The sequence below is a fragment of the Pristis pectinata genome, chromosome 35, assembly GCF_009764475.1.
Source record: "Pristis pectinata isolate sPriPec2 chromosome 35, sPriPec2.1.pri, whole genome shotgun sequence".
NCBI classification, from domain to species: domain Eukaryota; kingdom Metazoa; phylum Chordata; class Chondrichthyes; order Rhinopristiformes; family Pristidae; genus Pristis; species Pristis pectinata.
This window is the reverse complement of record NC_067439.1, coordinates 16,640,777-16,658,108: the sequence shown is the minus strand read 5'-3', so window position 1 is coordinate 16,658,108 and position 17,332 is coordinate 16,640,777. Positions and strand designations below refer to the sequence as shown.

At 41.9% G+C, this 17,332-nt stretch overlaps 1 protein-coding gene across 9 annotated transcripts in view; it reads right to left on the bottom strand.

Annotated features, from left to right (window-relative positions):
• Nucleotides 1-17,332, bottom strand: part of LOC127586448 (ryanodine receptor 1-like) — a 625,703-nt gene that overhangs the window by 169,087 nt on the left and 439,284 nt on the right. For all 9 annotated transcript variants that reach the window (XM_052044410.1, XM_052044408.1, XM_052044411.1 and 6 more), the window contains 2 exons: nucleotides 16,605-16,692; nucleotides 10,963-11,055 (listed from right to left, as the gene is read on the bottom strand). In XM_052044410.1, the coding sequence (XP_051900370.1) occupies nucleotides 10,963-11,055; nucleotides 16,605-16,692 (181 nt within the window). The remainder of the gene's footprint in view (nucleotides 1-10,962; nucleotides 11,056-16,604; nucleotides 16,693-17,332) is intronic.

The window sequence follows — 17,332 nt, the reverse complement described above, 5'->3', positions numbered from 1 at the left end:
TGTTACTTCCACGCTCATTACTGCTTTGTACAGAGAATTATTATTTCTACGTATTGTTGCTACCATGAATTGTCTCCAATCTGCAAAACTTTAACCACTCATGATCATCATTATGAATACACTTAAAATTATATCAATCATAGATAATGTTTGGGATCAAATTGCTTCATGTACCACTGCTCTCTGAATGATACATGAATAAAATTCCCTCTGTATGTCATTTTAATTATGGCAAGCACCTGCCTATTTTAATTTGCTCACATGCTACATTGTGCAATATAGTTTTAGTTTGACTGGCATTGTTCATATCAGCTGCTTGACAGCAAAGTATTGAATTTTGTACATTTTGCCAGATAAATAATGGTTTTTAGTAACGCTTTAAAATTATTAATCAGATGCTGTTAGTCCATTAATTTGATTTTACTAAGCCAGAGAATCAAAAGGGTAATAGACTTTCTGCTTTAACCAAAACAAGATGAGAGTCAATCTAAAAATGAATGCATTTTGTATATTTTTTAAAAATCAGATTCGAAAGGTACTCCAACAAAATGAATTTAATAGGCATAGGCAGGTAGTTTTGTACATCTATGGAACCTGGGCCCACAACAGCTCCTTCACCTACCAATCTCCCAATATTCCGATCACACAACTAAATACCCTAATCATATTAAATACCCCCTACAACCCAAATCACAGACTCTCTACTCACTAATCACACCCTGCCCCTCCATCCCGATCACTCATCACCAACTACTGAATTCCAGCTCCCATATTACTCCCCCTATACTGCTGCCTAACCAACTACTGTCATTCAGTCCTGCCTGTACACCCTTCTGATCCATCACTCAGCCTTAGTTGGGCTCTTTTGTGCACTCTGCATTGGTACAGCGTGTGAAGGAAAGGCCCAACCCTCAGGTACAGCCAATTCAGTAGTACCTGACTTTCAGCTTTGATTACCACTGAATTTATAAGTGATGGGCCCACAAGCAAAATAATCACTGGGGCACTGTTCAGCAACTGATTAATGAGAACACCGATGAATTTCTAGAATACTGTCTATTGTGAGAAACATTCCTCCTTTAATTTTTTTTTACACACTCTGTTATATGAGCCAAAATAGATGTTTACAACAGATGCTCCTTAAATAGAAATGCACTTCCAACATTCCCCCTTTTAGGGATTTGGCTCTCTGTTCAGGAGGCTTCAGTGGGCTTGTGGCCTCTAACCAAAGGCAGGATGTATTTTTTTTATTAATTAAAACTAAGTTCTGTGGAACAGAGGTAAAATGGTGCTCCTGGTTAAACCTCCTGTACCCCACCTCAACCTTTCCCACCTAGGTTTAGCTTGGAGCTGCTAACAGGCAGACAGCTCTAAACTGATCAATTGCCTGACCAATACAGGACTGGTAGGAAGCCAATTGGCCCCCTCAATCCTGTTCTGCTACTAAATTACACTGAAGCTAAGTATCTAACTCCCTTGGTACCTTGCTGACAGGTTGGGCTGAGTATGCTGCTGAAGGAAGAGAAATAATTTCAATCCATGCTACTGAGTCTGCATCTGGAAATTACTGCAGATTAATTCATATCCATTGATACCAAAAGTGCAAAATGTAACATTCCAATGTGCTTGCATCAAAATGCTGAGGCACATTTAGTGTCTATGAATTAAAACTTAGCCTGTCAGAACATAGTAACTAGCAATAAGACTGCAGCATAGAAGGATAAATCCTGGTTATCAGGTCACCCATTCTTTAGAGGATAAGTTCTTTAAAAATGAATCCCTTGTATACTGCATGGAGCAAGATCGACATATGGAACAACTGAGACTGAGATAATTAAAGGTCTGATGATAATCCAAAAGATTAACAGGCAATTAAAATCATAACTATTTTCAGGAGTACCTTCTGAAAATTCTTGAAGACCAAAATTGATGTTCAAAACTTGTAGATGTTTATCTATTGTGTACTATGGCGCAGTTAGCTCCTATAAATGGGCTACCTGATGGGAAAATTAATCTCCTGGAACCAATACATTTTAAATACACAATAGCATTTAAATTAGTATCTCAGAACATCATGTACTCTAAGTTAATGATGAAAGTTAGCTTAGTGAGTTGGTTAAATAATCACTCTATTAATACAGAAGACACATCACCACTTCCGATACTTCAGTGAAAGAACAGGCCACAAAGCTGATGGAACTGGGACATTTAATGCTCATTAAATGTCTGCACCCCAATGTACTTAAGTGCAGTTAACACAGTTACATAGTAAAGCGGTGCTACAAAGAAGGGGAGGAAGAAATATGGAATGCAAGAAAAAGTTCTGACTCCCAGCCAGTGCTCATTTCACCCCCTGGCATTCAGTTCTGGCATTGCAATGAGAGTTATAGTTGTTACATCTGAAGCTGGTGAGGCATGTGGCATAGTGACAAACAGGCCTAAGAGGCAATTATGCTGGGTTAAAACGTTATTTGCTATATTTTTTAATAATGTAATCATAGAGTTGGACCTTGGGGTACGCAGTCATAAATGTAACAGAACTACTTGAAATGGGTTTTCAGGTATTTTAGCAACTCAGTCATTCTCTTTGTTTAGATTACATTTCATATTCTAGTGGCAAAAATATTAATGCAAATATATTAACAATCTTTATATTAATCTACAATTGATGTTTAAGTGCCTTTCATATTTTGTTAATTTTGTAACTTTTTTGTTACTAATGGTAATTTCAAATTCCAAACATACGCCAGGAGAACATTAATAAGTTAAAACTGACATGAAAATCACCATGATTCTGCTAGCACTTGAAAGCAACATGGTAGCATTGACAATTAAGGCAATAATCAACACCTGTAAGTTTATCATTACAGGTTCCACTTTCCCTTCAAACCACTGAAAATACAAAACAACACTGAAGAACGTTCAAGACATTATAGAGCTCTTCTTAACTTGCTTGCCAGTGGCTGATGGCTCTCTGAATTTAATAGCTAAGCCTAACATTGTATAGCCAAGCCACACCGTCTATTCTGTCACCAGTCTGAAAGTTGCTTAATTAGTGGTTTAATATAAAAATTTTTGTTTTCCTTCAGTAAATTTTTACCAGATAATTTTTAAAATTTGTTTTACATGATAGTAACTTAGTAATATATCTCATTATTAAATAAAACATTATGCCCAATTCTATGAGCCTGGTGATAGAAACTGAAACGGCACGGTACTCAGAGGGCCTTAGCAGGAGAATCTGGGAAAATGCCATCAGCAGTGCGAAGCTAGCTGCACAGCGGATGCATATTTATATCATCATGCCCTCTGACCTGTCCATCCTCTCCAGCCTATTCAGGCAGACACGACCGCAGATATCAATATGCCATAAAAAAGATAAGGAATTAGGAAATTATTAGAGATTTCACTTTTATTACCAAATTTCAGCAAAGGAGATGTTAAATGTGGCAATCTATCAAACCTAAAGAAAGTACAGAGATACACAAAGTTAATCTGATTAATAGCAACCTGAAAAAATAGGAACACTATATTTTTACCTGAAAAGGCTTTTACAATAGACCAATCTAGAACTTGTGAATTCCACATATTACCTAAATCCCATGAATAAGCTAAAATAAAATTCAAGGTTTCAAAATCAACATAAATTAATCTCTAAAAATTAAGTTATTGTAAAGATGCCACACAGGTGATTCTCCAGTGAGAGATTACAGTGCAACAGTCCAGTAAAAGTTGCACAACCGACTTCAAGAGTTCCTTCAAACCATGATAGCACAGAGAAATATTGTATCGTGATCTTAGATCGATTTTGAACTCAGACCAGTACAAAAGTTACTTGGTGATCTTCTGAATGCCTGTGAAGTGTGTAAAGTATTGTGCATGGTACCAAATCTCCAACTGGCAAGTATAATAGGAAAAAAACTTACCAAAATGAGCAGCCAACCTGCTGCTAAAGTCATTGTTACATTTCACATTTTGTACTGCAATATTACATATTTTTTATGGAACTGTCTTCAGTCAATTCAGTAGATTCCAAGTGAATATATTTCATTTGCAGTCTTGTTAAAATAGTGTGGCTATAAGAAACTGAATATCAGATATTTACAAATCCAAGCCTGATAGAGCCCACTTAACCATGCAAGACAGGCTCATTAAAGGTTTCAACATCCAACTACAAAAATATAAACAGCTCAAGCACGAAGAACTCAAACACTTCGTTTAACAGCTATAACTGATATCTGGATTATGTTGTATTGATAATTCTTTGATTATTCAACTCACACTGTGCTAACCCTGAGAATTTTACAGTTGCTCAACATGACCTTTTATAGGAAGGCAGAACTGGATTTATGACCAGTATTATTGATATCAACCAATCCCGACCAGAACTTAACCTTTATTAATACATTCAGTTCTAAATATCTGCGGATTTTTTTATTTTACATTATGATGTTTACACTATACACTTTTTAGGGAGATTTTCAACCCAGACCAGTAGAAAATTTGTTTATTGATCTTCTGAATGCCTGTGAAGTGTGTAAAGCATTGTGCTTCATATTAAATATCCAACTGACAAATATAACAGGAAAAAACTTACCAAAAGGAGCAGGCAACCTGTTGCTAAAGTCATTGTTATACTTCACAGTTTGTTCCGAATAATTACATCATATTTTTTATGGAAAAGATACCTAGAAATTGGACTGAACCAATCTTCAATGTGCTACAATATGGCTGCATTTAGCAGTGGCACACAACATATGCCCCACACAATAAAAATGGTAAACGTCGGCCACAATCCAGTCTGAGAAGATATTAGGTGTTTTACACCCAGGAGCGAGTGCTAAAATGGGACCTGTATAGGTCCTGATGGGATGAGGGTCAACTGAATGTAGATGCCAATAACTTGCAATGCAACAATCACAGAAGGGAGTCAGCCTTTGAAATTCTTCTCCTCACGGAAACCATATAATAGCTACCATACAGTAGAGAGAAGCATCAAGGTAAACAGAGAAAGTTAGCTCCCAGAATTTTTATAAAGGTGGCATTTAAGTCCTTAGCAGTGAGATAAATGTCGGGAGAGATGTCTGGTGCTCAGTTGGGGGTGAGGGTGGGTGAAGCCTGACACCGCAGTTACAACAGCCTGTCAGGTGGCAGCTTGGGTGGGAAGCCCCACAGCATGGAACATTTCTAGAAGATACATCAGAGTGAGTTGCTCACCATTACAGTACTGCCCTAACAGAATCATACTTATCCAGATACTCACACAAACAGAAAGCGGGTTGTATAAGACTTCCATACCACCCAAACAACTCAATTTCTCCTACATCACACCCTATTGCACCACTATGATTCTACCCATCCATCCTGCACATCGGGAAAGCATCCAAAGGTAAGCTAATCAAAAGATTATTCATGACTTTCATCTCCTCCATTCAGGCTTAGACCATGAGGAATATTACAGATGATATTTATGTGTGTGTGCGCACGCACAGAGGGAGAGGCCATGAGCTTATTGCAGGCTGGAGCAGACCATTGTCCTTATGGACAGAGAGCACCGAGGTTCGAAGAAATGTGCTAGCCAAATTCACTAACAATATTTCATTTGACAGCTACAACTCCTTCAACTTGATTTCCAGTAGACATCTACTTGCATCACCAAGAAGGTGTTTTGGCACAGCTTAAAAAAATGCAACTAACTTTTGTTTCAGAAAAAGTCTCCTGTTTCTTCCAGAGACTGACACAGTAGGGATAAACACATTACATTAGAGGGACACTTGTCACAGGGAGATACACAGGACACAGATGGTCTGCAGTCTACCAACTGGTGTGAGGAATCTCAGAATCAGAATCAGGTTTATTATCACTGACATATGTTGTGAAATTTGTTGTTTTGCAGCAGTTATCAGTTAGTTGCTTTACTATAAGTTGTTAGTTGTTTTACTATAAGTTACAAAAATAAATAAATAGTGCAAAAGAGGAATAACAGGGCAGTGTTCATGGGTTCATGGACCATTCAGAAATCTGATGGCGGAGGGGAAGAAGCTGTTCCTGAAACGTTGAGTGTGGGTCTTCAGGCTACTGTACCAGAGGAGGGTCCACACAACCAGAAAATAGTCCCAACTGGGAAACATTCATAACAAGGCTGACAGAAATGCAGACTGAGATGAGGAGTGTGCTGTCAGGTCTGCTTACCTGAATGTATCAGATTACAAGGAGCAAAGAGTCAAATACTTCCATGCTCCTGCAAGAAGCTGAAAGGAGCCGAGAGGAGCCGAGAGACCATTACCTTTTCTGTGGAAGTCATGCACACTTGTATAGAAAGACTTTAGAAACTTCCTGTCACACAATATACAAATGATCCAGGTGGAGGTGTAGATATGCAAGCAAAAATAATTTGACCCTTGGAATAGTTGTAATCCAATGTTGTGATCAATACATTGAAGAGATCCTTTAGTTCTTGACTCATTAGCCATCTCAGCAGCTTGTGTTTCCTGCATTTTTGTGGCCATCATACGACAGCCATACTCCCAACATAGGAGGTCCAATTTCAGTTGAAGGCAGGGTGGAAAAGTCAAAGGTGCAGTGATGATGACGAATGTCACTGCATATGTGTCTGTTGTTGCTTAGAGGAGAGGTGTTGTAGGGTGGGTCCAACCTTGCTCCATTTTGATAAAGGTCATGATTGCATCGCAAGATGATCAATATTGATATTGAATTGTAGAGTGCTGAAAAAAACAAGCATTGTGCAATCCAATTTCTCAGCAAATGTGTGAGATATCTGCTCTTAAGTAAGAATATGTTTGCTGAAAGTAGCCACTTGTGTAGCCACAACTGCAATCTCAGAGCATGGTGAGGTGACCACATTGACTGAGGCTTGTCAAGTTGGCCATGACGATGAACTCAAAAGGAGTTAGTTTGCCTTGAGGCAAAAACTGGAGATATCTGCAGCACCCTCCAGTCTACTGCCCATTCTGCACAAAGAATGTCCGAATATCTTCCATTCATGGAGAACACACTGCACTTTCTCCCTCCAGAGAACACAAAGTAGAGTGAACACGTGGCTTCTCAAGGTTTGCTATAGGTTGCCATTAATTGCATATACATTGCCAAGTGACTATTGCACGTCAACTCTGAAATGTACTGCATCCAAAATGAATAACCAGCTATCGTGTTACTACAGGCATTGAGCCTGGTATCTTGGCAGAAACATCTTCTTTTTGTGGCAGTCAACTGTGCCATATATATTTGAGCCATCAATCCAAATCAAAAGGTGGACAAAGGCTATCCACTAACATGGCCCATGACTGAATACATTAATAGCCATGTTGCCATAGACAATATGCTCTGCAGGATGAGTGAGAAGGTGTCAGAATTTATAGTGGTCTATTCTACAGCTGTGTTACATTCCTCCTGTGAACTTTTACAGTGTCATAGAGTCGAACAGTACAGAAACAGGCTCTTCAGCCCATCATGCCCATGCTGACCATCAAGTACCCATCTGTACTGATCGTATTTATCAGCATTTGGTCCATAGCCTTCTCTGTCTTCGTGACTCTAATGCTCACCTACATACCTTTTCAATGCTCTGAAAGTCTCTGCCTCCATCAGCCTTTCAGGTAGTGGTTTCCAAACTCCAACCAGCCTCTGGATAAAAAAAACCTTATATCCACTTTTAACTTATACCCTATGAATCTATGCCCTCTGGTTACAGACACCTCTGCTACGGGAGACGTTTACTACTGTCTACCCAATCTGTGACTGTTATAAATTTTTACACCTCTGTCAGGACCCCCCTCAGCCTTCTCTGCTCCAAGAAAAACAAACTCAGCCCACACAGTCCTTCTCATAACTGAGACACTGCATCCTGAGCATCAGATATGTAAGCAAAATCGCACAAAGGTGTAAAAGCAATAGGGTTATTGTAGTGGGGGATTTTAATTTTCCCAATATTGGCTGGGATTGCCCTAGTGCAAAGTATTAAGATGGGGCAAAATGTGTTAAGTGCTTCCAAGATAGTTTTTTGAGACAGAGAGGAGGCTACACTGGACCTCATCTTAGCAAATGAAACAGGGCAGGTGGTGCAAGTGTCAGTGGGGGAACACCTGGGAACAGTGACCACAATTCTGTAAGTTTCAAGGTAGCTACAAAAAGGAGTAAGGTTAGTCCTCAAGTTAAGGTGCCAAATTCGAGGAAGGCTGATTTCAATAGTGCAAGAGAGGATTTGGCGCAAGTAGATTGATAAGCAGATGCTTGTGGGTGAAAGAACACTTGACAAGAAGGTGTCTGTTCAAGGAGATATGGCAAGAGTTCAGGGCCATCATGTTCCAGTAATGGTGAAAGGCAAAGATGGAAGCATGAGGGAATCTTGGATGACAAAGGTTATTGAGAGTTTAATCAGGAAATAAATGGAAGCATATGACAGGTAAAATTAATTGGTAATTTATTATTGTCACATGTACTAAGGTACAGTGAGAAATCTTGTTTTGCAAACCATCCATACAGATCATTTCATCACATCAGTACACTGAGGGAGTACAAGGGAAAACAATAACAGAATGCAGAATAAAGTGTTATAGTTACAGAGGAAATGCAGTGCAGGTAGACATTAAGATGCAAGGCCATGATGAGGTAGATTGTGAGGTCAACAGTCCATCTTATCGTACAAGAGGTCTGTTCAATAGTCTTATTACAGTGGGACAGAAGCTGTCCTTAAGCTTGCCTTAATGTGCTTTCAGGCTTTTGTATCTCCTGCCTAATGGGAGGGGGGAGAAGAGAGAATGTCCGGGGTGGGTGGGGTCTTTGATTACGCTGGCTGCTTTACCGAGGCAGCGAGAGATGTAGACAGAGTCCACGGAGAGGAGGCTGGTTTTCATGATGTGCTGAGCTGTGTCCACAGCTCTCTACAGTTTCTTGCGGTCTTGGGCAGAGCAATTGCCATACCAAGCCGTGATGCATCCAGATAGGATGCTTTCTATGGTGCATTTATAAAAATTGGTGAGGGTGAACAGGGACATGTCAAATTAGGAGGGCAAAAGGAGAGAAATATCCTTGGCAGGTAAGATTAAAGAGGATCCTAACTCATTCTGTGAGTGCATTGGGAGTAAGAGGGCAGCTAGGGAGAGGTGGGTACTCTTGGAGACCAATATGTGTAGCCAAGGGATGTGGTCAAAGTACATCTCATGTGTATTCCCCAAGAAGGACATGGAGGGAAGTGACTTTAGGAAGGGGCAGGTTTATGGTGTGGAGCATGTCAGGGTTAAGAAGGTGGAGAAGTTAGATGTCTTGGAATGCATAGTGAATAAATGCCCTGGGCCAGATGGGATCTATACCAGAATGCTCTTGGGAACAGGGGAGGTGATTGCTGGGGCCTTGATGGAGATTTTTGCATCTTCTTTAGCCACAGGTGAAGTAGCAGAAGATTAGAGGAAAGCTTGTTCCTCCATTTAAGGAGGGATAAACCAGATAACTATCAGCTAGTGACCCTTATGTCAGTGGCAGGAAAATTGTTGGAGAAAATTCTAATGAACAGAATTGAAGTAGGTGTTGAAAGGTAGGGATTGATCAACATTCCTTAGTCCCCTACCATTTACTGCATATGTCCTACCTCAATCTGACTTCCCAAAATGCATCAACTTGCATCATCTCCCAACTTTCCATCTGATCGCTATCCTGCTGGAGCCTTAGACATCCTACCTCACTATCCACAACACCACCAATTTTCATCTCATCCACAAACTTGCTAATCATACCTTCTATTCACACCCAAGTTGTTAATACATATCACAAACAGCAAAGATCCCCAGATCACAAATCCGAGGTGCACCATTAGTCACAGATTTCCAATCAGAAAATCAGGAGGCAGATGGTATTGGTGGAAGGATGTTTTTCTGATCACCAAGCCAAATTTGGATCCAATTAGCCATCTTGCCTTGGATCCCATGTGCTTTAATCTTCTGGACCAGCCTACCATGGTAATGCCCTACTTTAGTAATGCCTTACTAAAGTCCATATAGACAAAATCCATTGCCCTGCCTTTATCATTGTCCTTTGTTACCTCCTCAAATAACTGGAGCAAGTTAGTGAGACATGATTTCCCACACACAAAGCCAGGATGAAATCCCTAATCAGTCCTTGCCTTTCCAAATGTAGATAGATCCCGAATCTCAGAATCCCCTCCAGTAACTTTCCCACCACTGATGTTAGGCTCACCAACCTGTCGTTTCCTGTCTTGTCCTGGCAGCCTTTCTTAAATATAGGCACAACATTACCCACCTTCCAGTCTTCACTATGGTAAATACAGATGGGAAGTATTCATTTAAGACCTTGCCCATCTCCTGTGACTCCATACACAGATAACCACACTGATCCTTAAGTGAACCTATTCTCTCCCTACCCACCCTTTTGCTCTTAATATACTTATAGAATTGTTAAGGATTCTCCTATCTGCCAAGCATATCTCATGATTTTGTTCTCCTGATTTTCTCAAGTGTAATCCTTTATATTCCTCAAGGGATTGACTTGATCCCAGCTGACTTGATCTGATTTATGTTTCCTTCATTCCTACCTTGAGCCTCAATAATGTTTTGGGATTTTCTTTAATCTCATCTGCCAGTGAAACATCATGGCCCCTCTCTGTATCCAAATTCCTTTGTTAAGCACTACACTCTCTTTACTCCTGAAGGACCTCTCCCGTTTCCAGTACTGTATCAAATGCTCAATGTCTTTTGACTTCTAGGAGTCCCTGTCTTACCTTTCACTCTTATGGAGCAGTGCTTGCAGTCTTTCACCAATAAAGTAGCTGGCATGAATTTTCTTCTCTTAAGCTACTTATAAATCTCAAACAATTGGTAATATCAAGCTCGATTCTGAATCCATGATAATAAGTTACAATATTAAGGATCGTCTTCAAATGGAGCCCTGCTGTGGAAACAAGGCTCTTACAGGTTAGGGCTGGCATCTTACCTTGGACATCTTGCTTTTGCTGTCCGCAGTGAGAAATGACATATTGTTGATTTCATTCTGCACCACAAAGTTCTGCTCCTCGCGTTTGAAATTCTGAGTGTAATAAATGAAAATTTTCTGGTGAATTTTCAGCATATAGTCAATGTCCAAACTCACTTATGGCAGCATCACACAAGAATTCCAAAATTATAAATCCAGTTCAGCTTATCAGAAAAATTGTCTCTCTTATCACCATTGGGCATTCATGCATTTCTCTCTTTCTGCTATTAGTTATAGAGAGTCATGGAGATATACAGCACACAAACAAGCATTCAACCCACTGAGTCAAGTCAAACAACCCAACATTAATCCCTGTGTTTTCATCAACTTCCTCAGATGCTACCACTCATTCACACCAAGGACAAAGTACAATGGCCAATTAACCAATCAACCAACTAACTGCACGTGTTTGGGATGTGGGAAGAAACCCACGCTGTCACAGTGTCACATGCAAGTTCCTCACTCGAGAGTCTTGAACATGAGGACATAGTTTCTGGATAAGGGACCTGTCATTTAAAACTGAGCTAAGCAGACATTTCTTCTCGCAGAGGTCAGTGAATCTCTCAAATTCCCTCCCCCAGAAAGGTATGGAGGCTAGATCTTTAGAAGCATTTAAAGTGGAGGTAGATAACTTTTTGAGGTCCCAGGGAGAAAGTACAAACTCCACACAGAATGAACCTGGGTCTCTGGGGCTGTGAGGCAGCATCTCTATTTGCTGCACCACTTGTGTTTCTCACAAATAACCTGATGTGTCAGTCTACACTATAATTCTTCAAACAGCAAGTCAATTAGTTGAGTGAAGCACACTGAGTACTCCTGTTGCTATGAAACCAAGTCATCTGCTAGCCAGGCAAGACCATAAAAAACACAGCCATGTTGAAAATGGGGAAGGACAGGTAGGAATTGACCTATTAAGGCTAAATATTCCAGGGTACCTAAAAGAAATGCTAATGACTGATTCAGTTACTGCACCTTGCTGCAGTTCAGCTGGTCTGGGTGTCTGGGCATTGCGGTCTTTTGAGATCAAAAATGTGCCACCTGGGACCATGTCTGAGGACTGGAGTCACAAGCCCAACTTGGCTTGCAGTGTGGCTGGAGACGTAATGGTGGCAGTGGAGGGGCTTGATGGACATCAGAGCTCAGCAGTGATGGGTGATGGAGGACAGTTGGTTGTTGATGGGATGGAACTGGAAGGAATGAAAAGGATGGTTGAGAAGGAAGAAAATATGGCATCTGGCACTCATTGGATGGCGGGGGAACCAGAAGGAGCCTCGCACTATTGTATGAATGGTACAAAATCAAAGGGAGTCTGGCATTGGATGGTTGGAGGAATGGGGGGGGGGGGGGGTGGGGGGGAAGTCTGAGGGAGCTTTGTGATACGTATGGATGGCTCGAATGTGAGGAGGTTGGAGGGAAACCTGCGCTGCTGGAATATTTCTTACCTGACCAGCTTCACAGACCTTTTCTGCTGCCATATACACAGAAAAATTGTGTGGTTTTCCCAAACTTCGAAACACTCACGTTATAGTATGTGGTTGTGTGAAATGTCACTGGGCAGAAAGGTGCATATTTAGATGGGAATACTGCAATGTGCACTTCCAAAACTGACTTCAAATTGATTTTGCTTTACATAATGCTTGTTGATGTACACTTAAACAAAAGCTGACAGTAGTTTATGGCCTGCATCAGCACAGAGTTAGGAAAATCACAGGTCATTCAGCCTAACTCATCCACATGAACCAGTGGGCACCCTTCCGTATTAATCCCATCTTCCAGCACTTGGTCCATAGCCCCCTAAACTTAGGTGATCCAGTGTTGTTTCAAATGCCGTCAGCAACTCAGCTTCAACCACTCTCTCTGGCAATGCATTCCATGCACTCACCGCTCTCTGGGTGAAGAAAATCCTTCTTATATCCCTTTTAAATCTCTTCCCCTTATGCTGTCTATGTTCTCTTGTTCTGTCTGCCTCTGATAAGGGGAAAAGTATCCTGCAGTCTACCCTATCTATACCCCTCATAATTTTAGGTACCTCAATCATTTCTGCTCTTAACCTTCTCCACTCCAGGGAGAACAAATCTAGCTTCCCCAGTCTCTCTTCGTAACTGAACTGCTCCATCTTGGGCAACATCCTGGTGAATCTCCTCAGCACCCTCTTCAATGCTATCACATCCTTCCTATACCTTGGTGACCAACACCACACGCAGTACTCCAGCTGAGGTCTGGCCAAGGTTTGATAAAGTTGGAGCTTAAAATCCCTACTTCTGTATTCAAAGCGCTGACTAATGAAAGCCAGAATCCCATATGCCTTCCTAACCTTGTTTCCACCCATGTCGCCACCTTCCAGGATCTATGGACTTGTACTTCTGTTTGGCAATACTCCCTAAGACCCCACCATTCATGGTGTACGTCTTGACCTCATCAGTACTCCCAAAACCCATTGGTACTCCCCTCACGTTTGTCTGGATTGAACTCCATCTACTACTCTTCAGTCCATTTCACCAAGACATCAATATCTCTCTGCAGCCTAAGACTGCGTTCTACACCATCAACAACTCTGCCAATCGTCATGTCATCCACAGACTTACTAATCATGCCTCCCACACCCACATCCAAGTCATTCACATATATTACAAACAACAAAGTCCCAGCACAAATCCTATGTAGGACACCACTAGTCACAGGCATCACAAAACGAACCCTCTACCATCACCCTCTGTTGACTACTGTCAAGCCAATTTTGGATCCAGCTTGCCAAGATGCCCTGGAAACAGCCACACATAAATACTATTTTAGTTTCCATACAATGTATGGAATATCAGATGCTGAAAATGACAGCAAAAGTATTAAACAGTAGTTTCGAACACTTTGGATGAAGTTTTTAAAACTACTTTACAAGTTCAGTTCAGTGTAATTTTCACAGGACAAAGTACCCCCTTTATAGAACATAGAACAATACTGCACAATACAGGCCCTTTGGCCCACCATGTTGTGCCGACCTACAATCCACTCCTAAAACGATCTAACCCCTTGCTCCCACATATCCCTCTATCTTAAATTCCTCTATATGCTTATCTAACAATCTCTTGAACTTGCCCAACGTATCAGCCTCCACCACCACCCCCAGCAACACATTCCATGCACCAATCACTCTCTGGGTGAAAAACCTCCTTCTGATATCTCCCTTGAACTTCCCACCCATTACTTTAAAGCCATGCCCTCTTGTATTGAGCATTGGTGCCCTGAGAAAGAGGCACTGGCTGTCCACTCTATCTATTCCTCTTAATATTTTATATACCTGTATCATGTCTCCCCTCATCCTCCTTCTCTCCAGTGAGAACAGCCCCAGCGCTCTTAGTCTCTCGTCATAAACCATACTCTCTAATCCAGGCAGCATCCTGGTAAATCTCCTCTGCACCCTTCCCAACGCCTCCACATCCTTCCTATAATGAGGCGACCAGAAGTGGACACAGTACTCCAAGTGTGGTCTAACCAGAGTTTTGTAAAGCTGCATCATTACTTCGCGGCTCTTCAACTCGATCCCATGACTTATGAAAGCTAACATCCCATCAGCTTTCTTAACTACCCTATCCACCTGTGTGGCAACTTTCAGTGATCTGTGGATAAGAACCTCCAGATCCCTCCGCTCCTCTACACTGCCCAGAATCCTCCCATTTACCTTGTATTCCGTCTTGGAGTTTGTCCTTCCAAAGTGTACCACCTCACACTTCTCCAGATTGAACTCCATCTGCCACTTGTCAGCCCAGCTCTGCATCCTATCAATATCCCTCTGTAAGCTTCGACAGCCCTCCACATTATCCACAGCACCACCGATCTCTGTGTCATCTGCAAACTTGCTAACCCACCCTTCCACCACCTCATCCAAGTCATTAATAAATATCACAAAAAGTAGAGGTCCCAGAACCGATCCCTGCGGGACACCACTAGTCACAGGCCTCCAATCCGGATGCACTCCCTGCACCGCAACCCTCTGCCTTCTACAGGCAAGCCAATTCTCAATCCACACAGCCAAGCCTCCCTGGATCCCTTGGCCTCTGACCTTCTGAAAAAGCCTACCATTTGGAACTTTGTCAAATGCCTTACTAAAATCCATGTAGACGACATCAATCTTCCTGGTCACCTCCTCAAAGAACCTTATCAGGCTAGTGAGGCAAAATCTTCCCTTCACAAATCCATGCTGGCTGTCCCTAATCAGTCCATGATTCTCTAAATGCTCATAGATCCTATCTCTAAGAATCCTTTCCAACAGCTTGCCCACCACAGACATAAGGCTCACTGGTCTGTAATTCCCTGGACTATCCCTACTACCTGTTTTGAACAAGGGGACAACATTCGCCACCCTCCAATCCTCCAGTACCATCCCTGTGGACAACGAGGACTCAAAGATCCGAGCCAATGGTTCAGCAATCTCCTCCCTCGCCTCATGAAGCAGCCTGGGGAATATTCCGTCAGGCCCCGGGGACTTATCTGTCCTAATATTTTCTAACGGCTCCAACACATCCTCTCTCTTGATATCTACATACTCTGGAACATTACCCTTGCCAACACTGTCCTCAGCGTCATCAAGACCCCTCTCCTTGGTGAATACTGAAGAGAAGCATTAATTGAGAACCTCACCCACTTCCACAGCTTCCAGGCACATCTTCCCACCTTTGTCTTTAATCAGACCTACCTTTACTCTAGCCATCCTTCTGCCCTTCATGTACGAGTAAAAAGCCTTGGGATTCTCCTTAACCCTACTCACCAAAGCCTTTTCATGTCCCCTTCTTGCTCTCCTCAGCCTCTTCTTAAGTTCCCTCCTTGCTACTCTATATTCCTCATGAGCCCTGACTGATCCTTGCTGCTTACACCTTAAGTATACTGCCTTCTTCTTCCTAACTAGTTGTTCCACCTCTCTTGTCACCCATGGTTCCTTCACCCTGCCATTCCTTCTCTGCCTCACCGGGACAAATTTATCCCTAACATCCTGCAAGAGATCCCTGAACATCGACCACAACTCTATAGTACATTTCCCCTCAAAAATGTCAGCCCAATTTACACTCTCCTTCCGCCAATCCTCTCTACCTGTCAGATCTGACTTTTCCCCATCCCCTTCTTCCCCTGACCTACTCCTCCGGTTCCCATCCCCCTCGCAAACTAGTTTAAACCCTCCCGAACCACCCCAACAAACCTGGCTGCAAGGATATTGGCCCCACTCAGGTTCGGGTGTAACCCGTCCTCTCTGTACAGGTCCCACCTTCTCCTGAAGAGATCCCAATGATCCAAAAATCTAAAACCCTTCCTCCTGCACCAACTTCTCAGCCACTCATTTATCTGCCATCTCCTTCTATTCCTCCCTTCACTATAATGTGGCACTGGCAGCAATCCCAAGATCGCTACCCTTGAGGTCCTGTTCTTCAGCCTTCTGCCTAGCTCCCTAAACTCACTTTTCAGGACCTCATCCCCCTTCCAACTTACGTTTATGTTACCTTTATCCCAGAATTAAGTTGCATGGAAATAACAAGGTAAAACAAAAACAATGAAGGAACTAACAAAGCGGGGAGCCTCCTACTTTGATACCAGTTGCTGAAAATAGTGAAACGTACGTGTGACTTTGACCACAGGATGAAGATGTCTCCCACCATTCTGAAAAGCTCTTCGGCATCAGGGTTTGGTTCTGTTAGCCACTTGGCTCTGTGAAAATAAGTAAAATAGAAAGAAAACATGGATAATAAACTATCTGATAGTGATAATTAAATATTGAACTATTACACAGGGAGAAAACTTCTGTACAAAATGAAGAAATCAGCACTAAGTAAAGGTTCTGCTTCAAAATCATACTATTAATTCAAATTCATTAATTCTGTATTAATCTGTAAAATAAAATGACTTCTACGTAAGACTCACTGGTCTATAATTCCCAGGATTATTCCTATTACCTTTCTTGAACAAGGGAACAACATCTGCCATCCTACAATCCTCTAGCACCACTCCCATAGCCAGGGAGGATGCAAATATCATCATCAATGCCCCAGAAATCTCTTCCCTTGCTTCCTGTAGTAACCTGGGATATATCCTGTCTGGCCCCAGAGACTTATCTATCCTAATGTTTTTCAGAAGCTTCAACACTATCTCTTTCTTAACCTCAACGTTCTCCAGCACATTAGCCTGTTCTACACTGACCTCACATTTATCAAAGTCCCTCTCCCTGGTGAACACTGAAGTGAAGTATTCATTGAGGACCTCCCCTACATCCTCCACCTCTAGGCACATCTTTCCCCCTTTATCCCTGAGCAGTCCTACCCTCACTCTAGTCATCCTCCTGTTCTTCATG